We start from the raw sequence: 26618 nt of genomic DNA, 5'->3' as shown, positions 1-26618 counted from the left end.
TGTTTAGTCCTGGTTTGTACAATTATAAATATTAATGTATCGATATTGATACGCACATAAATATATAAGCATTGATAGTGACATCATCTTAGAAACCCCACATCTGTTCATCCATAATCTTCATCCTATTATATCCCCTATCATTGATTCAAGAGAGCAATGGCAACTATTTCCTGTAGTGCTGGGCAAAGAAAAGGCACAATCAATAATACCTCCCACCACCCCTGACCATCCTCACCCCTTCACAACCCTGCAAACACACATAATCAGCTGCAGGTTACACTTACTTTCTACATAATCCTTAGCATTAGTGCATTTATAGCAGCCTTATGCAAGAATTGGTATTTTTTGCTACTGAGATATTTCTTGCTACTTTTTGCCTACAGGTGGGGAGTGTAATTCCTTTTTGTTCCACTGCTGTCAATACAAATCACCTTATGAGTCTATATACTACCTGTTAGTGCCACAAGACCTCTGAAGGCCACCTGTGGTATCTGGCACCAAGATGTCATGTGGTCTCTGCCCTTCCTAGGATCACATCAATGAGCCTTAGGTGCCTATGACCCTCTTTCCAATTTTTGGAATAGCCATCAACTGGGACTACTGTCTGGAAAATGTTTAGATTTTTCTTCAGATGGTGTTGAACTCTGGGAAACGGACATGGAAAACGTACACCCTCACACCAGCTTCCTGAAGTCCCACAGTAATCTGTGGATGTAACAATAAAATTGAATATAATCCTTGAGAACCTGTCATTTAATGTCTTTAAAGCTTCGTCATCACTTGTCAATCACCATCAATATCTTTGTACATTGTCCCAGGCCTCACCCAATCACCCAGGCCCTTGTTCCACAGGATTGGAAATGATAATCTATTGATTATTATTACACTGTTTTCTAATTTTCAGACTCATTTTGCCTTATCGCAGCAAAATCATTATTCAAAGTTTGATTTGTTTGCAGCACCTGATTTCTTCTTTTACTGTACAACAGCACAACTGAAGCCATATTGCCCCCAACACTGCTGTACCAACCGCAGCAGTGGGGCTTTTAATAACTGGGCCCCCCTGACGTATTGAAAGTATCCTTTATATGACCCTTTATAATACATTTCAACCTCAAATAGAGACACAACTAACTGTCTTTGTGAGTTAATCACTGCAAAACCCTTGTAGAGGACCCCGTTTCACTCACTCAGGAACCCTCAAGCGCTTACAGAGTGAGGTCTTTCCAGTCCAGGAGTGAATGAGCGAGTCTCACCAACAGCAGAGAACTGTTTACCCAGTAACCTCCTCTCCCTACACCCACCTCACCACCGACAGCGCCGTAGCCTAGCAACCCGACACAAACCCTGCACCCAGAGTGGGAAGTTGGCCGAGTGAGAAGTGAGAAATGGTGGATGAGTGGCAAGAGGGGGGGGGTGTGAGGGTGAGGGAGGGGGGCTGAGAGAGGGGTAGAGAGAGAGGGAGAGAGAGAGAGGGAGAGAGAGAGAAAGAAAGAAATGGATGGATAGATGGATGAATGGCAAAATGAGAGGAAAATTACTAAGTGGCTTTTTTGCTTTCTGAGCTTGCATTCACTCAGAGCCTCAAAGCAAAATGAACTACGTTAGCAGGAACAACTGTGTTGGGACGAATGCAGATAACAGACAGGTGAGACAGAGAGAATGACAGGGGGAACAGGGGACCGAGGCGCGACTAGAGGAAGCTCAGTGTGTGTGATCAGAGATAGTTAGAGAGGAGACCCGGGCAGAGATCAATGTTTAGTTCTCAGTACTCAGTACTTATTTATCTCAGTGCTTTCAGTACCAGTAACATTTTATGCACCTTCTATGCTCATTTCCATCACTGGTCACTGTAAAAGAAATAGTTAGGTTATAAAAATCTAATTAGCATGATTTATCACTTACCCCAGCGTCTGCAGGCAATCAGCCATGGCATGTTTGGTATCTGAAGTTTGCTTCTTTACTATATAACAGGACATTCTAGGCTAATATAGCTTACTGACCTTGGACTGACACCAACTGTTTTTTTTTACTTGTCTGCATAGCTTTTCAAAAGCCCTCTGAAGCAACTAAATTACTGAAATGAAGTTGGCGATGGTCGAAGTTTAGTGTTTGTTAGTATTGTTAGCTTAGCATCTCAAAAAAAAAAAAAGTCAAATAAACATGTCTGAAAAAATCTGATCAACTGTCAGTCTACATGCTGGTCACTTCTACTTCTATATGCTGCACCTTTAATGCTCCTCCTATTCACTGGTCAAAATAAACAAGCCACCTAGATGCTTTACTGTATAAAACTGTGTACAGAGTAGGGCTGACATTGCGAAGAGCGAATACTTATGGCAATATAGTGTATGTAATGGAAAATGTATAGTGGGACAGTGGGGAAGTTGTAGCACGATGTGTGTAAGATATAATGTGCTTTACATGACCAGAGGTGTCAAGTAATTGTTTTTTAGACGGCTTTTTACTTCTACTGCTCACATTTTCACGCAATTATCTGTACTTTCTACTCCTTACATTTTAAAAATAGCCTGTTACTCCTATTTGAATTCAGTTTGTTTTTATTCCAGCTTGTCATCGTTCAAAACAAACAAACAAACAAAAACCCTATCCAGATAAATAGCGCTATCCGCTACATAGTAGACGTTTATTGCCTAGTATGTAGATGTCCGTGGCGGAGACTCAGGAGAATTGGAGTGAAATGTCCCAACTAAGCCCCACATTTACATTCAATTACATTCAAGCTTACTGATAACATGCCTCTGAAGTTTGACTTTTTTGCACCATTACAATACTTACAGGCAGCTGATGCTCAGTAGTTCACATAGATGCTCCCTTAATATATTTTATATTACTAAAATGCATTTATTTTCAATGGGCAGATATGCAGCTGAAACAAGTAGCCTAGTGTATCCCCAAAATCAACATTAACATTTTAATAGAACATTATAGTCATTATGGCTTTTAGAAAAACGTGTTTTTGGAGAGGTGGGGTAGTGCACTATAGACCCCTGTTTCACGGACTAAGCTTTTGGCATTTGTTTTCCTTACATTACTTTTACTCTTATACTTTAAGTAGTTTTGAAACCAGTACTTTTAAACTTTTACTCGAGTAAAAAATTTCTATAGAAGTCTTTTTAATCCTTGTATCTACACTTCTACCTGAGTAATGAATGTGAATACTTTTGACACCTTTGTACATGACACTGCAAATCCTGCCATCTGCCTATTGCACACATGATGACGATGCAAAAAAATATTGTGCAGCCCTATTACATACATGTATATATCTGTCATTATTGCTCTGACTGCAGTAGAGAACCTTATAAGCAGCTGGGGATGTTCTGCAATAGTGTTAGAGTTTAGTTAATAGACGACTGATGTCCATGCAATATCGTAAAGTGCAGGAGTGTTAAGCTTGCTTGTAGCATGGATGTAGCAACATTAACATTTGCACTTGTTAATGGGCTCATAATTCAGAGGATCCAGTGACATGCAGGAGAAAAAGGTACACAGGACAAACCCTATCAGGTTCCAAACATTTTTCTTTACCACAGGGCGTGATATGGACCCCTGACAGACTGAAAGCTGTCAATATTAAATGTATATGTAATTCAATGCATAACATACTTTACATATAATTATTAGGAGTGTAACAATGCAGCATACCGTAATTTAATGTTCAATGTGCGTGTCTAAGTAACATATGCACAGATGTCAAACAATATATCAAATGCATTAATGCTAATGATACTGTATGATACAGTATGTATAGTGCACAACATACATTTATATTAGTCTAGGGCTAACATATTAATGCATGCTTAGCACATAACTACGCAGTATTGTACATATTAACATAAGACACGTTGTCTGGCACTATAAAAAGGTGTTGAAATCATCACACCAACATATTGTATCATATCAATTTATGTATTTTCTGAATCGTTACACCCTTAATAATGATGTGATTATGTCAGAGAGTGTAGCAAAACAAAACTAATACTTAATCACCGAGAAGAAGACAAGAGAAGAAAACAGAGAAGTACAGACAGGAAGAAAGAGGCACAGATACAGCAAAAGAGAGAGCGAGAGGGTGAGAGAGGAAGAGAACATGCAGATGAGAGTCGAACATTGGTCTCACCATCTGTGGTGGAAGACTTCAGTCTCTGGCAGAGGCCCTCTGTGTCTCCGTAACTCTCCTGGATTTTCTGCAGGGCCTCGGCTCCTCGCAGCTCCATCAGATCCCGCAGCTCCTCCAGAGTGACCCCGAAGTCGCCCGAGTGATTGGCCTCCGCCCTGCTGCCGGAACGCTTGGGGTAAAACTCCACCGCGCTGTTCGCCATCTCGCCCATGGTGGCCGTCGTGGACATTTTGGATTTTTTTTTCTGGGCCGCTTTACTCGTGCCTGTATGTCGTCTTCTGGTCCAGATCTATGGACTCCGTCTCAGTCACGGGGATCGCCCGTGTCGTGTAGTGTGTTGTGGCTTGCTCTGTCGCTCGCCCCCTCTCCTCTCCCTCCCGCGGCTGCACCTGCGTCTCTACCTAACTAACTCTCCATCGGAGGAGGGCACGGCTGGGGCAAAATGCTCTCTGACTGTAAGGGGTGGGGGGAAATAAACAAATCCTGCCCGCTCCACTCTACCCCCGCGGCCAGAGGGTCAACAGAACGAGGGATCGGAGCTCTTCCAATCCATCGGGGACGGAGAAAAGGAGGTAGTAGGGGGATCGCAGAAAAAGTGCTATGGGCCGGGCGTGTAGGTCAGGGGTCAGGGTTCAGAAGGAACAGTGTGGTGGCGTGAGCATGTAAGCCTGGGGAGAACAGAAAGAGAGAAAGATGGCATGAGTATAATCATGTTGAGTGTTACTTGCAGTGATATATGTTTATTGAACTCCAGAAGAGCAGGTAGAATATTGCTGCGCTAAATAGGGCTGTTGTGGTGAAAGAATTAACCCCGTGGTGATTTAGGGTGGCTCAGAGTGATCTGTTTGAGCTCTCTAGGGTATGAGAGCATAGTGTCTCGTCTAAACTGGTGAAGCTGCGTTTGGTTTTGTGACCAGAGCACCTGCCGTTGTCTTCATCTTACAAAACGGAGAAAACATGAACACTGCAGTGTGTAGCAGTTGCTTGCCATTCCCTGCAGTTTGCTTGTTAATAGCATGATATTGTGAAAGTGCGGTTATCTTGACAGCCCTATCTCTAAAATATCTGCATTGTATTCCATGAAAAGATTACATGAAAAATCTGATATCAGCATTGGCTCAAAATATCAATATTGGTGCTAGGGGTGGGTGAAACCATTGATAGATTGGTGTTGCATTTAAAACCTGGTGTTGTAGTGTTGTACTGTCTCCAGAGCCCACTGTTCTGATCGCAAAGCCTTTTCTTTTACTCTTGATTTTGTGCATTTGATGGTGTGTTTTTCTATACTAACATTTTTCTTAAAATCTTACGATAGCAATATATCGCAATATATTGAATCGTAACCCCTGTATTGTGATATGTCTCATAGCTCCAGGTTCTTGCACAGTCCTGATTGGTATATCTCTATTTCTTTTATTTGGTCAAAATTGAATCAGATTCTAGTCACTTCATTAAAACAGTGCTTGAGTGAGTTAGAAAAAAACAACAGTCCTAAATAATCTCTAAAACAATCTATAAATGTAATAAATAATCTTTAAATATGAAAGAAGCAATGTTTATATAACCGTACTACTTAATCTTAAAACATGAACCCTCACGATCAGAGTTATTATTAACGTGAGCCAGCGGCAACGGCAAACACAGAAAACTAATCCATAAGGGTTGAGAACAGAGTTGTATGACCCGCAGTGTTGAAACGCTCATTGGAGCTGTTTTTCTCTGCGAATGTGTAGCAGAAGCAACCATTACAATAGCTATCGTATTGTCAAGCTTCCAAATGAACATCACCATTTGTTCCTAACAGACTCACATTAGCTATTTTATACAGTATTTCTAAATTGTAAATTGTTTTAAAAGGCAATATATGTTACTTGCGTGCCTGTTACAAGCTAAATGTAATTTTTTTTATAGAGCTTACTTAAAAATAACATAGCTAACGATTTATTTATCACTTTATTTAGCTACAGGAATGATGTTTTACAGCTGTTGTAGTGGAAAACCAACCAGGTACCAACATTTTTCACCGCATTCCCAAATGTGCTTTCCCTAATTGCCATTTGACGAGATCTTAACATCAGCCAGTTTCATAAGCTAAACAGTATGTCAATTAGGCTCCACCCAGGATATAGCACCTCGGATTCTCTGAGGAGTCTGACAGCATTCCCGCCCTATGTGTTTAGAGGCAGAGTCAGCCAACTCTGCGTTAATTCAGTCAGAAGAGCTGAAGACGGATGCCTCCCTAAGCTCCGCGCTGCTAAGGGTCTGGTTGGTTTTTAATTGAGTGATGAACGGATCGCACCTCGTTTAATTAGACACCGCGCTGGCCTTAGATAACGGAAAGGGTCAGACAGTTTCTTATTGTATTTGACCTATTTTAGATTTCCTCCCTTTTTCTACTCTTTCCTTCTCTGTTCTCTGTCCTCACCCCCCCCCCCCCCCACACACACACACGCAATCCCCCGCCATGTGTTCCTCCTTTGAGAACCATATTCATCAGCAAGCTCGCGTTCAATGGAGACCAAAATATCTGGATGTACAGCAATGGACTATGTAAATTCCCACAGTCGGTGATGCAAATAATTTATACAATTTCTCCCAGGAGAGCAAGACAACTGCATTGGCCTGAGGTTTCCATGGAAACCTACAGATGCCTCCGACTCCCACAAAGATCCTTCGGCCTCGCTATACCCTGACGCACACAGTCATTTTCTTTCATGCTCACTCTCCACCTCTTTCTCTTTCTCTCTCTCTCTTTCACACACACACACACACTTACATGTAAGCACACTGGCTTAAGACATGCCATCACAGGATTTGCTGTCTCCATCGCTGCTGATGCTGCTGCTGTTTCCCTCTTGCCCACTCATACACTGCATGTCTCATCAGTCTCACTGGGATGAAGGTGTGTGTGTGTGTGTGAGGTTGTCCATGTAGGCCCAAAGGGCTGGGAGTGTGCAGGAGCGACAGAGTCATCACTCACTCACACGCTGACTCACTAACCCTCTCACCCTCAGCATCACCAGCCCCTCTCCTCTCTTTCTACTCTTCTTGCTCCTCCTCTCTCGCTCCCCCTTCCTTTCTTCTTATTCCCTCTTTCCTTCATCTAACTCATCTTACTCCTCTCTTCTCTTATTCCCCCTCCTCTAATTCCTCTTATTCCCCTCTTCTAACTCTTCTTACTCCTCTCTTCTTTTATTCCCCCTCCTTCTCTAACTCCTCCTCACTTATTCCCTCTCCTCTAACTCCTTCTCTCTTCTCTTATTCCCCCTCCTACTTCTCCTCTAACTTCTCCTCTCTTATTCCCCCTCCTCTTACTCATCCTCTCTTCTTTTATGCCCCTCCTCTAACTCCTTTTAGTCCTCCTCTCTTCTCCTATTCCCCCTCCTCCTTCTCTATTCCCCCTCTTACTCCTCTTCTGTTATTCCCCCTCCTTTAACTCCTTTTAGTCCTCTCTTCTCTTATTCCCCCTCCTCTAAATCCTCCTCTCTTATTCCCCTCCTCTAACTCCTCCTTTCTTATTCCCCTCCTCTAACTCCTCTTCTCTTATTCCCCTCCTCTAACTCCTCCTTTCTTATTCCCGTCCTCTAACTTCTCCTCTCTTATTCCCCTCCTCTAACTTCTCCTCTCTTATTCCCCTCCTCTAACTCCTCCTCTCTTATTCCCCTCCTCTAACTCCTCTCTTCTCTTATTACCCTCCTCTAACTCCTCTCTTCTCTTATTCCCCTCCTCTAACTCCTCCTCTCTTATTCCCCTCCTCTAACTCCTCCTCTCTTATTACCCTCCTCTAACTCCTCCTCTCTTATTCCCCTCCTCTAACTCCTCTCTTCTCTTATTCCCCCTCCTCTAACTCCTCTCTTCTCTTATTCCCCTCCTCTAACTCCTCCTTTCTTATTCCCGTCCTCTAACTTCTCCTCTCTTATTCCCCTCCTCTAACTCCTCCTTTCTTATTCCCCTCCTCTAACTCCTCTCTTCTCTTATTCCCCTCCTCTAACTCCTCTCTTCTCTTATTACCCTCCTCTAACTCCTCTCTTCTCTTATTCCCCTCCTCTAACTCCTCTCTTCTCTTATTACCCTCCTCTAACTCCTCTCTTCTCTTATTCCCCTCCTCTAACTCCTCCTCTCTTATTCCCCTCCTCTAACTCCTCCTCTCTTATTACCCTCCTCTAACTCCTCCTCTCTTATTCCCCTCCTCTAACTCCTCCTCTCTTATTCCCCTCCTCTAACTCCTCTCTTCTCTTATTCCCCCTCCTCTAACTCCTCTCTTCTCTTATTCCCCTCCTCTAACTCCTCCTTTCTTATTCCCGTCCTCTAACTTCTCCTCTCTTATTCCCCTCCTCTAACTCCTCCTTTCTTATTCCCCTCCTCTAACTCCTCTCTTCTCTTATTCCCCTCCTCTAACTCCTCTCTTCTCTTATTACCCTCCTCTAACTCCTCTCTTCTCTTATTCCCCTCCTCTAACTCCTCTCTTCTCTTATTACCCTCCTCTAACTCCTCTCTTCTCTTATTCCCCTCCTCTAACTCCTCCTCTCTTATTCCCCTCCTCTAACTCCTCCTCTCTTATTACCCTCCTCTAACTCCTCCTCTCTTATTCCCCTCCTCTAACTCCTCCTCTCTTATTCCCCTCCTCTAACTCCTTTCTTATTCCCCTCCTCTAACTCCTCCTCTCTTATTCCCCTCCTCTAACTCCTCTCTTCTCTTATTACCCTCCTCTAACTCCTCTCTTCTCTTATTCCCCTCCTCTAACTCCTCCTCTCTTATTCCCCTCCTCTAACTCCTCCTCTCTTATTACCCTCCTCTAACTCCTCCTCTCTTATTCCCCTCCTCTAACTCCTCTCTTCTCTTATTCCCCCTCCTCTAACTCCTCTCTTCTCTTATTCCCCTCCTCTAACTCCTCCTTTCTTATTCCCGTCCTCTAACTTCTCCTCTCTTATTCCCCTCCTCTAACTCCTCCTCTCTTATTCCCCTCCTCTAACTCCTCTCTTCTCTTATTACCCTCCTCTAACTCCTCTCTTCTCTCATTACCCTCCTCTAACTCCTCTCTTCTCTTATTCCCCTCCTCTAACTCCTCCTCTCTTATTCCCCTCCTCTAACTCCTCCTCTCTTATTCCCCTCCTCTAACTCCTCTCTTCTCTTATTCCCCTCCTCTAACTCCTCTTCTCTTATTACCCTCCTCTAACTCCTCTCTTATTACCCTCCTCTAACTCCTCCTCTCTTATTCCCCTCCTCTAACTCCTCTCTTCTCTTATTCCCCCTCCTCTAACTCCTCTCTTCTCTTATTCCCCTCCTCTAACTCCTCTCTTCTCTTATTACCCTCCTCTAACTCCTCTCTTATTCCCCTCCTCTAACTCCTCTCTTCTCTTATTCCCCTCCTCTAACTCCTCTTCTCTTATTACCCTCCTCTAACTCCTCTCTTATTCCCCTCCTCTAACTCCTCTCTTCTCTTATTCCCCTCCTCTAACTCCTCTTCTCTTATTACCCTCCTCTAACTCCTCTCTTATTACCCTCCTCTAACTCCTCCTCTCTTATTCCCCTCCTCTAACTCCTCTCTTCTCTTATTCCCCTCCTCTAACTCCTCCTCTCTTATTCCCCTCCTCTAACTCCTCTCTTCTCTTATTCCCCTCCTCTAACTCCTCCTCTCTTATTCCCCTCCTCTAACTCCTCTCTTCTCTTATTCCCCTCCTCTAACTCCTCTCTTCTCTTATTCCCCTCCTCTAACTCCTCTCTTCTCTTATTCCCCTACTCTAACTCCTCCTCTCTTATTCCCCTCCTCTAACTCCTCTCTTCTCTTATTCCCCCTCCTTTAACTCCTCTCTTCTCTTATTCCCCTCCTCTAACTCCTCTCTTCTCTTATTCCCCTCCTCTAACTCCTCTCTTCTCTTATTCCCCTCCTCTAACTCCTCTCTTCTCTTATTCCCCCTCCTCTAACTCCTCTCTTCTCTTATTCCCCTCCTCTAACTCCTTTTTTCTCTTAGCCCCCAAGTGTCTCTTATTCACTCTCCTCTTAGTCCTCCACTCTTCTTACTGCTCCTCTCCTCTTTCACACTCCCCCTTCCTTTCCTCTTATCTTATCTCCTCTCTTCTCCATACTGTTCTTCTCGCCTTACTCCTCCTCTCCTCCTCTGATCTTACTCTTCCTCTCTTCTGACTCTTCTCCATAATGTTCTTCTCTCCTTCCTCTTCCTCTCTTCTTCTCTTCCTCCTCCTCACTCCTTATTCCTCCTCTCCTCTCACTCCGTCTAGTCACTTCTTGCTGTTCTTTTCTCCTTACTTCTCCACTCATCCTCCTTTCCCTCTTTGGTACTCCTGCTCTCCAATTACTCATCATTACTCCTTACTCCTCCACTCTTCTTCTCTTACTCCTCTCATCTCTTGCCCTCTTACCCACCCTTTCCTCTCACTCATCTCTTCTCAATATTGTCCTTCTTTCTCTTTACTCTAAACTATTCTTTTCTTACTCCTCCTCTCTTATTACTCCTGCTCTCCTATTACTCCTCTTACTCATTGCTGTTTTCTCTCCCTACACCTCCTCTCCACTCATCTCTTCTCCTCTTCTTTGTTCAATTGGCTTTTAGCCACTATGCAGTAGTAAGATGTGTTGACTTTATATGTGTTTGACTTCATAGAAATCTGTCTTCGCTTTTCTCTGCTCTCCTATAACTTCCTCTCCATCTCTTCGCCTTTCTTCATCATGTTTTTTGTTCCCCTTTTTATTTCCTTTCTTTATCTCCACTATATCTAATCCTCTATCACCACCTCTCTGTCCTTCTCTCCTCTTTCAACCTTTTTCTTCTTCTCCTCATTTTTAATTATATTTTATTCGAATGATCTGTGCAGCACTTTGGTCAGCACATCCTTTACAAATACAGGTAAATCCCCTCTTCTCCTCTCCTCTCTTTTTCTCTACTTAGCTCTCCTGTCTTCTTTTTCTCTCCTCTGTTGTCCTCTCATTTCTTCTCCCCTCTTTTCTTTTCTTCTTTGCTTCCTATTCTCTGATTTTCTCAGATTCTTTATTTATTTTCTGTTCTCCTCTCGCCAGTTTTTTGGCTTTGTAACATTTTTGGTATATTTTATTTGAATTTTCTGTGCAGCTTTGCAACTCTTTTCCTCTTATTCTTTCTGCTTTTCTCGCTTGTCCTCTTTTTCTTCCTCTGCTTCTCCTTTCCTCTTATTTCCTCGCTTCTCATCTTTTCTTCTTTCCTCGCTTCTCCTCGCACCTCTTCAGCTTTCCTCGCTTCTTCGCTCCTTTCTTCTTTTTTCCTCGATTCTCTGTTCTCCTTTCCTCTCCGTGTTTCTCCTCTCCTCTCCTCTGCTCTGCTCTCCTTTCTCTCCTCTCCATTCTTTGCATCTCCTCTCTGCAGTGTTGCAGTAATGGACAGAGTGAAGGTTACTAGTGGTGCAGTGCTGACTGTAGATCATCAGAGGTTGTGGATGCCACATGAATATGGATAAGAGGTCAGACCTCGAATCATAATATGTTTGTGTGTGTGAATGTGTGCATGTGTGTGTGCGTGTGTGTCTGCAGGGTTAATGTTCACTTGCAGAAAACTGTTCCATCAGAGCCTATAAGAGTGCTTCCATTTCCCATCAGTGGGCCACGGTTAAACAGCGCTGCAGCTGTGTATGTGTGTGTGTGTGCAGGAGGCAGATGGCTGAAGATTATGCTGAGTATTCATATTGATCTGTTTTCCCCAAACCTTTTCCAGGAGTGTGCTAGCGTCCCATTAGGTGATATATTGTTGATAATGCACTAGCAGCGAGCTACCCCAGGTCTAGCCTGGTGCCGCACAAGCCAGTCTGCTCAGGCTGATTTCAGGGAGCAACAGAGAGAGAGAGAGAGAGAGAGAGAGAGAGAGAGAGAGAGAGAGGAGAGGAGAGAGAAGAGCAGTATTACATAAATTGTCCAGTGCCTTATGTAATGTGTCTAAAGTAACCAACGAAGAACAGTGACACAAACACGCACACCATCACACACACAGCGCACACCCCTCGAGCCGTTACAAAAACCTCTCCCAAATACAATAATCATTTTAATAATCATTACCACTCATTATAATCATTACTGTAATCATTCACCACATTAAACCCGTCCATACTGAATATCTGAAGCGCAGTTCATCTAACTGGTGTCAAGCTAACAAATACGCAAGATCAAGCCAGTCGTCCATTCCTCAGCAGGTTATCCCCTCAAACTCCAGCGTATCAATGTTAACAGACCTGTATCATGCCCCTGATTGGCTCCTTGTCTGTGTTTACACTGACCTCCTGTCAGTCACTGTATGAGATACTCTATAGCGCCCCATTACACAAACCCCATCTCCTCGATGCTCCATTACTCCAGCCCATCTCCTCAATGCCCCATTACTCCACCCATCTCCTCAACGCCCCATTTTGCCAGCCCATCTCCTCAACACCCCATTAATCCAACCATCCCATCAACGCCCCAGCACTCCACTACATCTCCTCAATGCCTCAGTATTCCACTCCATCTCCTCAACACCCCATTAATACACCATTCAATCAATGCCCCAGTTCTTCACTCCATCTCTTCAATGCCCCACTAATCCACCTCATTCCCTTAATGCCCCAGTACTCCAAACCAGTTCCTCAACACCCCAGTATTCCACCCCATCTCCTCAACACCCCTTTATTCCATCCATCTCTTCAACACCCATTTACTCCACCCCATTTTCTCAATATTCCATTAATCCACCCCATTCCCTCAATGCCCCAGTACTCCACCCATCTTTTTAAAACTACATTAATCTACCCAATCTCCTCAATGTCCCATTAATCCACCCCATATCCTCAACACCCCAGTACTCCATCCCATCTCCTCAATACCACAGAACTCTACCCCCTCTCCTCAACACCCCAGTACTCCATCCCATCTCCTCAATACCACAAAACTCTACCCCCTCTCCTCAACACCCCAGTACTCCATCCCATCTCCTCAATGAGTACTCTACCCCATTTCCTCAATGCCCCATTAATTCACCCCATTCCCTCAATGCCCGAGTACTCTACCCCATTTCCTCAACGCTCCATTAATTTACCCTTCTCCTCAATGCTCCATTAATCTACACAATTTCCTCAACATCCTATTACTGCATCCCATCTCCTGAATGCCTCATTACTCCACCTTCATCTCCTCTATGTCCCATTAATTCACCCTGTTGCATCTCTTCTTATAACTGAAGCTAACGATGCTAACCACTAACACAGGCTGTGACTAACAGAGATTGTAACTCATTGGGGTTTGTTACAATGTAATATTTGACAGCAAATGAACTCAACTATTCTCAGAGCAGCAAAAAGTTATGAGTGTTAAACCCATCATGCTCCTCACATGCCAGTCTGACGCATGCTTTGGTCAAATACTGCTGCTTTACCAACAAAGAATGTGTAGTGTTTGTGGGGAGCAAGATCAGACAGTAAGTTTCAGAGGCATGCTTTGTGTTCAAGTCGTTCCAGTATTGTTGTATCCAAATACCTAAACTCTAGAGGTCATTGTTCACTGGATCTTTTTAGTCATCAATTCAGAGTGCAGCAGTTTAGCCCCACCTATTATTATTAGCAGTATATCTGCCCACACTGCAATGACTCTGATCAGAGGTCATTTACATATCAGGTACAGGAACACACCCAGCCTGTTTAAGTCCATTGGATAAAGAAAGATTAATAACATTGCTTGTTTTATGTCTTTAGTCTTATGGGCCTTTTGACATTAGTCTTGCTTCTAACATGTGGTGAAACTTTTAGAATTTGGGCCCTTTCAGGCTTTTCATTTGACCTATGTAGAAATAGATAGCACAGGCTCCGCCCACAAATGTGTTTTTTGTAGCAACTGTTGCAAGGTGGGACAAGCTCTATAGCAAGGTGGCAAAAATCACATTCAACAAGAAACTGTAGCTTACAGTTCAGTTTTCGTCCAAATACATCAATTATTCACACCAGGCTGCGACAGTGCTTGTTTAGAGTGGCTACATGGGTTCTCAGTTTCCAGTGACAGTTGTTCAATACAAAAGACCAGATGTGAGTGAGAGTGCATTAAAGAGCCCATAGTGAAATTATTCACGTCCCATTGCAAATTAGGTTTATTGGCAAAATGTGCAAACTAACAGCTGAAAGTTTGTTAATTTTGCTAAATAACCTATTTTGCGATGGGGCCTGAATCATTTCAGTGGCAACCGTACTAAAATCAGTCAGAACACCTTTCTGCGCAACCATTTTTCAACCTCACCTTTTTCCTTAGAAGGAAACCCTATTTTAAATGCCTGTTGTTGTTACTGGGCCTTTAAGACTATGATACAAGCATCGCAGGTTCAAATCATGGGTCATGCTGCTTGCCATCTGCAGCCAGAGTCCGACAGAGCACAACTCAACTGGTCTTGCTCTTTGAAGGGGTGGGCTGAGGCACTTCCTCCCCACATCACTCCTAGTGTGAGGTTGGTCAGCACTATGCTTTTCTCTGAGCACACTGGCTGCCTAGCAATGCAACAGTTTGGCGGAGGCTGGCTTTACATGTCTCAGAGTGTTGGGGGGCATTGCTTGTGATAGGGGGAGTTCATATGAATGGGAATTGGCTCATCTGGCCCTCTAATTTGGGTAGAAAATGGGGTAAAATTAGAGAACATTAATAAAGTAACCTTAATGGACTATCATTCAGACCAATGCTACCAATGATTACACACTATATCATGACATATTATTTTAAAAACTGTGAAAAATATGATATGAGCCCTTTAATATGCGTCTTTGCCCAGACGTGCCAGCATTCGTTTTAGGGTTAAGCAAATGTTAATGATATTGTTCAAGGTGGTTTATACAATCGCACTGTAAAACTAAGAAACTCTATTGAACGTGTTCTGATCCGTTTAATAAGGTCAGCGTCAGCGGCGATACCAATCCCGCATAACGGATTGATGCATGACTAGTTAGATCAGTCCATTTGGTCTTCATATCAAACAGCACACAACCAAACAGCAGGAAGTGACTCTACTGCCTGGTTCAGCGAGAGCCCAAATTCAATATCAAAGGCACTGGTGTTAAAAAAAAAAAAAGAGGAACAGAAGTGTTGGGGAATGAGTCAGTATGCTGCTCACTTCATTCTAATTACAGAGCCTGAACACCGACAGTGCCCTAATGCACAACCAGAGCTCTGAAAAAAACAAAAAAACAAGCAGCTCCAGATGTAATAAGGGTTTTTTGCACTACTAGTGTGATTACCAACCACGCTAGCCCAACATTTCTAGCCGGTGTTCATGTATGATCTCCTGTCAGACGCAGGGAACATCATGTACAAACGGCACTCTCACACTGACCTTCAAACATGGTATCCACACCCAAGGTCCTGTAGAGTTCATCTGCCAGTGTGTAAAACGACACAGTCCTCTCTAAAACATCATGATCTTTTATCTTTTTACCTAAATAACAGATACGGTACAACACACCAGCTTTTCTTTTACAGTACCGATACCAACTGAAACCAGGGTATTTCAGGCATTTGTTACGGGAAGACAAAGAGTATACACAGGACAGACGGCAATTTCATGCTTTAAAAGAACTGTTAAATGTGAAATAGCTTTGATCACAGTTGTAAGTAGGTGTATATTATTGTACACTTTGCTACTCCAAAACACAAGAGTAACGAACATGTTATTTTTATAGTAAAAAAAAAAAATCAGTCTTGTAGGTAAATCTGGAGAAACGTCGATCTGAACTGAACTCTGTCAGGCTTAGATGAGAAGATTACGGATTACAAGACATTTACACTACATTTACATATAAGGCACTTAGGAGACGCTCTTATCCAGTACACAAGTGCTTCACTTAGCTAGTCTGTACAGGCTAAACACCTAAAGATACCTCTAAGCTTGGATACTACTAAATACTTGGAGATCAGCAGAAATACAAGAAGGTGACCAAAAACTGTAAATAATACTGTTATTGCTTTTTTTTACTTCTATTATTTATATATTTACCACAATATAGTGGTAAATTATCAAAGTTTTTGCATCTGAGTGTCTTGCTATCCCTTTTCTGCTGTGACACTGAGAATTTCCCCACTGTGGGACTAATAAAAGATTATCCTATCTTATCTTATCTTTCTACATGAATCTGTTTAACCACCTTCAAAGTCCATGTCACATGGTATGTATAAAAATCATGCATTTCTGTATCTAAAAACCCTCATGTGATCACAAGAAAACACATGTAAAGTTGTGTCCTGGACAGATCCATCACTGCCACCTTAGTGCAGTGCCTACTTCAATACTAAACAGAAAGCATAGTAAACACGCACTACACTTTAGTGATGGCACGCTTGCAGTTCTGTTGGTGTCACTTAAAAGGCTTGGTTGTCATGGTGCCAAAAATGAACCTGCTAGAAGCCCACCGATCCCTGATTACGGCTTTAATTACTGCCACGTTCAGAACGACAAATCAGAATACACACTAACACGTTCAAAGCCGCCCTCGAGGGTTCACTGAGACCAGAAAAAGGCTTAAAATAGTCCTGTGGACGAGGCGAGATTTCAGGGAGCTTTCTTCTCGGCCCACAAACGGTATCTAAGCAGACATTAGGCATCTTAAGAAATTAGACTGGTGACAGTAACTTACTGTCAGCCTGAGTTTCCTTTAGGACGAATAATTCTCCTCCTGTGAAGCAGCTCCCTGATGTTCTGTTTCCAAAAATGGAACAAAGAGAAGTGATACAGAACGAACAGAGAGGGAAAAAAAAAACTACACAGCCCAGTCCATGCCTATGCAGCTTTGATGTGTGGGGTCAGACATCTCTGGAGTTATTTCTGCAGGATGACAAATGTGCGCAGCTCTCGAAGCACATGATAGCTGGATCCTTCATCTAATTGTCAGTTTGTAGTTTTGCTAATCCCAAAAAAAAAATAGTAAACTCGATTTCCCACGAGCGCCCCTGTTCGCGAGGCTGCTGGTGACAAGGGGTTAGATCCAATGCGAAGGCCCGCAGGCCCTGCTTCTGATGGAGAGCCTCGCGGTGGGGAGCAGCCTGGCATGGGCTGTAATGAAGGCGCTGTCATGCGGCGGGATGCAACGAAGGTGATTTTTGAGGATTTTGACTGAGCAGGACACAAGCACACATAGTCACACAGGAACTCACAACCAGACCAGAGATGACAGACAACAAGCTACTGGCAACAGAGATCCTCCAGCTGCAATCGCTCCCAGAGTCTGAGAATGTTCACTTATGATAATGCGAAAAATATTTGTCAGTTTTCAAGTCGCTAATATTTATTGTTTGTTCTGGAGTTTTTCAAACCCCCTGCCTTCTTCCCCTTACTCTCTCTGAGCACCAGTAACCCAAACTAAATACCTTTTCAAACAACTGAACATAAATTAAATGAAAATATATTCAAATCATAATTCGTATTTACATATTACGTAAACAAGATTGTCATTACATAATCATAATATTAGCTTTATATGTTTGCAATGTGTTACTTTTACTTTGTTATGATGTGGGTAAATATAAGGTAATATCATTGATTTAACAACATTTGAAAACCCTTGCTGCCCCTTCATTTTGTGTACATTTCAGGGTGAATGGACTTGCAGAATATTTTTTATTATCTTTTTACTATATTATATATATAATATTACTATATATATATATATATAATATAATTTTTCCAGATTTTCTGCATAATTCGATCGCTATGACAATATCTCTATGACAGGATTACTCAGATGTCCTTACAGTGATGGTGATTTGCAATGTTTGCATCAGTTAAATGTAATGTTTAATTGTAAAATAGTAAAAACATTGGAAATCTTCTTTGAGCAATATTTTGCCATACAATGCACCTCTGCCATACAATGCACCACCTCTCCGCCAGGAATTGAGTTTGATGTAATAAGGTTTTTTTTGCACTGCTAGTGTGATTACCAACCACGCTAGCCCAACATTTCTGGTGTTCATGTATGATCTCCTGTCAGACGCAGGGAACATCATGTACAAACGGCACTCTCACACTGACCTTCAAACGTGGTATCCACACCCAAGGTCCTGTAGAGTTTATCTGCCCGTTCTCTCCGCCAGGAATTGAGATTAAAAAATACATTTTAGACCAAATTGTTATCGCAATTGGGCGATTTTCACTATACATCATATTTTACACACTACACATGATCGCAGACAAATTGCATCAGTAGCGACAGATTCTTAAAAACTGCTTTTCACACACTCTCCCATACTTAGTACTGAGCCCGCATTAAAGCGAACTAATTACACTGCTTGTAATGAAACTGTGTTCTTTAAGCACTGATGATATCCTCGATTTGCTCAGAAAAGCATATTGTGTCTCACTATAAAATAAAATATATATTATATATCATATTGCCCAGCCCATGTTATTAATGACTGATTCCATTCACAATCACTGTGAGCAATTCTGAATAATGGACATTTCTCTAGAATTGAGCATTTCACATCAGACCAATTATCTGTATACTTTATATCTTTTTAAATGGCAACCCCCTGAATCCTAACACTAAGGTGTTAGTCACAATGCTCATTATTTAGCTACCACCATGGATTATTTGGCAACTTCTGTGAATCCACTATGCAAATTACACTTTTAAAATTGAAGGTGCAAGAAAAAAAATGTTTTGGCACAATGCCACAAATGAACCACTTTTGGTTCCCTTAAAAAAGAAAGAGAACTCTTTCTGTAAATAAGATGTGTGAGATCCACATATTTTATTTGTTATAGGAAGAACCCAACTAGTTAAGATTAATACATTACATTATGTAAACCTGTTTTTTAATGACATCACTAAAATTACTCTTTCTTTGCATATTTTAGCTTTTTACCAGTATTTGAAAACATGCTTAGCCCTGGCAGTCCTTTGTCTTTACGTACAGTTCAGGATGAATGGAACAGCAGAAATTTTGAAGTGCAAACCTTTAACCTTATTATTATTATTATTATTATTATTATTGTTATTATTATTATTATTATTGTAATTATTATTACTATTAAACGGAGATACCATTGGTTTCTACATCATTTGATGCACTACTCAGATTCATTTGCTGATTTTTTTGGCAGTGTGACAGAAACCAGAATTTGCAAAGTCTACAGTGTTGACAACTGTAAAATGATGAACCTTGACATTTTGGGTTTTGACCTTTTTATGATTGTACCTTGTTATGAGACTTAAATGTGAGACAACATGCAGGCCATTAGCATGTAATGGATGTTGAGGGGAGGTTTTCTTTACAACGGCAACAATTGGCACCCTAAATCTGTCCCATACTGTCTCATACAGAATTCCACTCTTTTTAAAGTCTGAAACATCTCTGCTAAGTGTTTTGTCTACAATCTGTCTACATATTTCCACGCACGAAAAACAACCCCTTCTTTCTCCCCGGCTGTGCACTAATCCCCGCGCTGAAAGAGAGACATTACTCTTACTCTACTTGGTGAGTGCACTCCACCTTGGCTCTCCCTCGCTCTCCCCACTTTCTCCCCCTGACCACTTTATTAGCCCCACTCCTCTCCTCTCCTCATTCCTCTCTCTTTGTTTCTCCAATTATATTCTACTTACAGCCCTACACTCCACTTCCTCCCAGACACTCTCACTGCAGTGGCCTGCATCCCCCTTACAGCAGCCGCTGCCGCTCAGGCAGAGCCGTGGACTGCATTGGCGCAGGAGTCTATGGGGAGTAACACAAGCGCCTCGGCTCCGAAAAAGTCAAAGGAAAAGCTTCGGCAAGGCCCGCGGAAGGACGTGATTAACATCTGCACGATGCTGCCGGCCTGTTTGTGTGTATCTCCTTGACCTGTGCTGTAAATATAAGCACAGCGGACGATGAACTGCCACATAAGGCTGCTGCTGTTTTGATCTGATTTAATATAAATGAGTGTGAGCCACACCCTGCCCAGCCGCTCCACTCAGCGCAAGCCGCTCAACACAAACATCCTTTAAAAGCTTCGGCATTCTGGTATTCAGAGAGCAGGGTCTTCAATTAGGAGTACAGTACAGGCTCAAAATGAAGGTGCCAAAAAGGGTTCTTTGGAGCGATGCCACAGGAGCTCATTTGTTTCCCTAAGAAACTAGTGATGCGCCGATATGGGAACTGTGGGCCGATGCTGATTCCATACTGTATTTTTTATTGCAGCTACTTATCTCCAGATGCTGCTACAGAAACATTAATTGGACTGAGACTGTATTTGCCTGAAAACACATATATATATAGCTATATATCATATTCATTTGTTGAGGGTTGATATTAACTCGAGTTAGCCCATAGGGTTAAGCTGGTCAGCTGTTTAGGCGTATCCTATAATATCTCACAATAAAAATACAATTTACATCCATGATACAGCAACCTTAAACACAGCCCAACATACACAACAGCACAACATACCCACATATAGCAGAGTACACACACACACACACACACACATACACACACAGACAAACATAAAATAAAAGCAACGCTGGCATTGCATCAACATGATGCGCACATAACAAGGGCTTACAAATGGACAGTCATTCAAAATCATACATGAATGAATTATCATTGTGTGTATTATGAACCTTTCATCTCTTTCATCTCATTTCATTTTCATTCCATCATTTTATCTCAAGGCCTATTTTGTGTATAATAAATAAATATTTGTTTTTAAATAAAGAGTCGGGTGTGGTTATATTAAATACTATACACACTGTACAGCACACATATGGAGAAACAGCTTAGATTGAATTTCCTGGTTTTATTATATTGCCCAAAGTCACCCATTTACATTCATCTGCATATTCCGGAACAATAACGGCCAGCAAACAGGACACAGATTGTTTACATATTTCAGTCTTAAAGGCACAGTAACAAAAACAGCCCGTTTCACTCTAAAGGATAGGGAGGATTTAAAAAGGGTCAAGGTTAAGGATGCAGCGGTGTGAGATTTTCACAGTACAATAACTGTCTCAGAAAATCCCATGGTTTTATGGTATCACAGTATATGATATTTCACAGTTCTTCCTCTTGCTGTTGCTCATCTTTATTATTATTATTATTATTATTATTATTACACACTGGGCCTTAACGAAATGAAAACAGGCTATTGTTCCAGTGTATTATTTGTTTTATAGTTAATTAATGGAAGTATATGTAACCCTTAAAAAAAAAAAATACATTTTTAACAAGCTGTTTACTGATGACCATTAATTTTTATACCATGGTGCACCTAAAACCGGTATGCCACAGCAACCCTAGTCATGGTTTTTGGTTTTGGGCCCTTCGAAGAACCTCACAGAACGCAAAAGGTGAACCTTTTTCCCTACACTCCAAAAAACATAAGTGCTTCAAATGATTCTTTAAGTGATGCCATATAAGACCACTACAGGATCAAGAGCCAGTGTGAACACTGGATAATCTCTGAAGATCCATCACTTGCTTTAAAGATGTTTTGCCCATTTAAAAAGTATTCACAACCACCACAACCATCTCTATTACAAACATGAATTCTTATGGAACTATAATTGCTTCATAAAGAACCATTTAAAGCACCTGAAAGGTTTAAGAACCATTAAGGAACCTTTATTCTTAAGAGGCACCAAATGCATGACCATAACAAACAGGTCATTTTGAATGTCATCTCATTACCTAAATGCCGGATCCAGCCAAAAAACTCCAAAACCTTCCAGCACAACATTCATTTAGTAATTCTTTGACTGTCCAGTAGCTCATCGCTATCCTTGGAGAGGACAGTTCTACACACGCTGGAACTGTACGTTTTTGCTGTGTTTGTGATGTTTTCTACAAAACTGACCTTATTTTATCACCAGATTACCACACGGTATTACCCGCCCTATAACTGCAACTCATTAATCATACATGACATTGCACCAGTCATGCCCATCCATCCAGCATGTGTAGCATTCATTAAGGCATTAATCACAGCAAAGCAGGCAGGTCTGCACCAAAATCTTCTTTAGGCACACTTTTCCATGGCAGACTGTACAACCTTGTTTCTGAGTTCAGCAACAGCTTTGCTCACACACCACCCTGGTCTCGTTTAACCATCTCCATAACGGTAGCCCTCAAACTAGGGCGAAGTTTAGATGGAGAACTGGGGCGCCCACACTTTCTCCAAGCACTTTTCGTGTGGAGTTTGGGAACACGTCCCGCTTACAGTATACCGGATACAGGATGCTGACGCTGTGCTCATGGATGACCAGTATGAGTGGCCCAGGATGCTCATGCAACAAGCCGTCGTGCAGCACCTGGAGTGAAACTCTCTGAGACACTTTGCCTACACACACCTCACACACACACATGAGCCTCACATCTGCCCAGAACCACACAACCATAGCCATAACCAAGCGAGCAACAGCTACCCTTACCTTCATAAGCTCTAACTCGGCTTACGGTGAATCACATGTTGCTGAACATGCTAATCCAAACTCGGTCCAGTTCACAAGTCACAGGTTTAGCCATGGTACAGTATCACCCCCTCCCACCCCCCACTCAAAACCTCTCAAACCAAGCCAGCCAATAGCAGCAGGGGTCCTGCCTTGACGAGTCCGACCAAATGAGCCAATCCGAAGAGAGTATCGACTTATGGACTCAATACATGGTCATGAGCCTGAGCACTTGCTCAACCACAACAGCCCCCTCAACACCACCACCAGCCCATCCATACCCCTCCTCCTTCACTGCTTCTCCCAGCCCTCCGTCCTCTGTCCCACACCCACCTACACATTCACACACACCTTGCTGTGATGGAGGGGGCTAAAAAAAAATAAAAAAAATAAAAAAAAAGCCCCCCCCCCCCCCTTAAATGAAATCAGAGCAGCTCGAGCACTCCGGACAGTGGAGTTTTTTACGCAGCCCTCTGTCGTCACTCATCCCACGTCAGGCTTTTGTCTCAACGGGATTTTTTTTTTTTTTCGACAATAAAAAAAAAAAAAAAAAAAAAAAACAGAACGACCTTTGCTGGTCACCTTCAGAGGGCGACCGCTCACCAAAAAAAGCCGGCGCGAGCGGAGCGTCCAGTGGCGAAGACCTAGTCATGAGAAGCTTTAAAAATAATAAATGAAAATACATATTTATATAAATATATACATCAAAACGGAGGGGAAAGCTGGAGCTGGTGGATGAGAGTAGTGATGGCGATGGGGCTGCATTGCAAGAGAAGGTGCACCCCCCCACACATACATCCACCACCCCCCCCTCCCCTCCCCTTCACCACCACCACCATCACCATCTGCAAGGTTACCGGGCTGCTGCTCTGCAGAAAAAAAGGGCCGTCCACATCGACACACGCACACATACACACACACACACACACTCATATACATAAACACACACATGAGCTACAGGCTGCTAACGCACAGTCATGCTCTGCAAACATGAGACCCTATAGCTTCCAGCTTCCAGTCAGTGAGGGGGGCACTGCTGCAGGGGAGAAAACACACACACACACACACACACACACACACTCACACCGCTCACTCACACAAACAGGCTGGTTTCTGGATTCATAGATCTCACTATCTCTCTCTCTCTCACACACACACACACACGCACACACCTACGCTACCGTCCGTGAGCCCGAAGTGAGTGTGAACTGCGAGGCGAAGCACTGAGGTGCGTTGAGGTGACGCGGTTCGCTCGAGCGGCGCGCGAGCCTGAATCCGAATCGAGCCAAATCAGTGTGAACGCTAATGAGGAAAAACGCGCCGGATAAAAGCGCGCTTCTTCTGGCCGCTTGAAGAGCCCCGTGTCTGCCTTTATTTAGTCTACAGTGCGGCACGTTTTGACAGTGAGAAATATGCTTTGCATGCCGGGCTTCACTGCAGCAGGGGTTTTTTTTTTTGTAGGGGAGCCTGACAGCTATCAGTAAACCTCAGGACGCTGAAACGTCCCTGTCCGGGATAACCCGCTATAAACAGAAGGCTTGTGATTATTATTATCATTATTATTATTATTATTATTATTATTATTATTATTATTATGATTATAAAGACAATGAAAGCAGCTACACACTTTTTTTTTGTTGTGGTTGAGGTGCTGTGCATCTCAATAGCAGACTCACCAGGCCATGCTCCAAGGACATCGACGCAGCGTTGCTGGAGGTGGTGGTGGAGGAGAATGGCAGAGAGGAGCGGAAGGAACGAAGAGAGGGAGGGGGTGATAAAAAAGAGGGAGCAATTCCTGGATTCTGCCTCAAGAGAAAACGGACTCGACGCGCGACCTCGATCACCTGCTCTCCGTCGCCATGTGCTCCTCGGGCCAGCGGGGGCTGCGGGCAGCGGCGTTGCGGCGCTGAGTTGCGGGGCGGAGTGGTGGAGGGAGGGCGAGGGCGGGGAGGGGAGGGGGGGAGGCGGCTGGAGTCCTACAGCAGCGCCGCGGCTGCTGCAGCCTGCTGGGGCTCGGGCTCGGGCTCCTCTGCGCGGGGAGAAAGGGGAGATGAAGGCATCGCGTGAGGATGAGTGTGATGGATGAAGCGGGAAAGGGAGGGGAGGGGTTCGGGAGGAGAAAGAAGAAGAAGAAGAAGAAGAAGACGGTAGAGTAAGAAAGAAAAAAGAAAGACGAAATAAGGGGGGTAGGTGTCAGAGAAATAATTCGTGGTAAATTACGTGGAGGTGGAAATCAAAGTTGGGCTTTTCGATGCGATGTGATGAGAGAGCCCCCCTCGCTCAGACGCAGCGTGCGCGCGGGCTGCCGTGCGCGCGAGAGAGCACGAGAAGGAGGGAGGGCGGGGGGACGAGCACTCGTTCTCTCTCTATCTCTCTCTCTCTCTCTCTCTCTCTCTCTCTCTCTCTCTCTCTCTCTCTTTCGCACACACACATATACACACACTCTCCCTCTTTCTCTCTCACATCCACAAGCTCGCTCTGGCGCGCGCTCTCTGGCCCCGCCCCTGCCTCACAAGCCCCACCCACACGGTTCTCTTACTCTGCCATCACGTCAAACCCCGCTTCGAGCACCAACACCCCCCGCGCCTCCCCATCTCCAGTTTAAGGGAGAAACCGGTTAAGGGATTGGGTAGCGTTTTATTTACTTCACTGCAGTGTCCCCCGGCTCCTCATACAGTCTACAGCGCCGGCCTGCTGCTCCTAACACACTTCATTCACCTCAAGAAGGACTTGATCATCAGCTGGTGGGACTCAGGTGCGGGGAGAGCATGACACTGGGACTGCAACACTGGTGAAAGGCAGGGGAGTTGGTAGGTGGAGCACAGGAGTGCTGAACACAGTGACATGAACTACTGTGGGGAAGCAGGAGCCCATGAGGGGGGACAGGGCTTTCGGGGATGGAGGCCACATATATGTCCTCGCTGTGACGGAAACATCCTGTATCTCCAAAATGAGAGAGAAACAAACCTTCTTAACTTTCAATGGAAGTCAGTTTGGAGCATTTCTATTGGTCCATTCATCATGAAATTCTGACATAATTAAAAAAAGAACAAATACCAGATTTACATAAAGTCAAAAAGTGAAATAAAAAAATAGAGACACGAGGTTCTTGCATGGCAGTAATTTTGCTAAATGTCCTTTAGCTAGTTGTACCTTGACCCATTACACATTAACAGCAATCAACAAGCCTAATACTATCATGGCATCCATGGCTCTGGTGGGGGTATTTAAACTTCTGAGCATAATATGGATATAAAGTGTTTAAGATACCAACATGTCATATAATCATAACTGTGATCCAAATAGGCTGTTTCATAAACATTCAGGTTCATCTTAGATCCTAATGGGTGGAGAGGTCTACATTCAGAGCATTGCTTGAGAAATAGTAACTGCATTACATTGCAATTGTAATTACTATTATTTTTATTAGCCATTAAAAACCCATTATTTTATTATTTCTAGCCCAATATTATTAATGCTCTGGGGTCCATGCGGTCCTAGATATGACACTGTCAGGAGTAGAGCTGGAAAACAACTAATGCAACTATATATTTATACAACTAAAGCCGGTACTATTGGTGGTTAACTACTGGTTGACGCAAAAGTGTATCACTGGCCACTAATAGGCCCTAACCACAACGCACACCTGATTCACAAAGGACTTGCTCATTAGCCAAGTGCTGAATACCAATCCAGTCCTTGGAGACACCTTGACAGTGCAATTTTTTGTTCTTTCCCAGGTTAAACAACCTCCACTAATAGTCAAATTTAAACTAATGAGTGGATTTTAAATGTACAATGCAGAAAAAAACAAAGTGGAGTTATGTTTAAACTTACTTTTGGGAGAAGGACCATGCCATGAAGTCCACCTCCTCCTCTCCTCGTCACTTCCCTCTCAGTATATGGGGGATTATATGTGATATGGTTATATGGTTATATGATTATATGAAATGGGCACTAATAAAAATGGTGTGGGGGTAATTAAATAAATAAATAAATACATTAAAATACATTCAGAGGTCCTAGAGCTGTTGCACATGAGCTTAAGGTCACCATGCCCAATGCC

At 43.1% G+C, this 26618-nt stretch overlaps 1 protein-coding gene across 5 annotated transcripts in view; it reads right to left on the bottom strand.

Moving 5' to 3' along the window:
• atp2b3b (ATPase plasma membrane Ca2+ transporting 3b) overlaps window positions 1–24913 on the bottom strand; it is a 79964-nt gene extending 55051 nt beyond the window's left edge. For 4 of the 5 annotated variants that reach the window (XM_072696861.1, XM_072696858.1, XM_072696859.1 and 1 more), the window contains exons 1-2: window positions 24229–24912; window positions 4148–4815 (exon numbers count right to left, since the gene is read on the bottom strand). In XM_072696861.1, the coding sequence (XP_072552962.1) occupies window positions 4148–4376 (229 nt within the window). In that variant the 5' untranslated portion in view covers window positions 4377–4815; window positions 24229–24912. Of the gene's footprint in view, window positions 1–4147; window positions 4816–24228 lie in introns of all 5 variants that reach the window. The other variant, XM_072696857.1, reaches the window with a different exon arrangement.
• Window positions 24914–26618: the final 1705 nt, after the last annotated feature.

The sequence above is a fragment of the Salminus brasiliensis genome, chromosome 14 (assembly GCF_030463535.1).
Source record: "Salminus brasiliensis chromosome 14, fSalBra1.hap2, whole genome shotgun sequence".
Taxonomy (NCBI): domain Eukaryota; kingdom Metazoa; phylum Chordata; class Actinopteri; order Characiformes; family Bryconidae; genus Salminus; species Salminus brasiliensis.
This window is presented reverse-complemented; position numbering and strand designations above follow the sequence as displayed.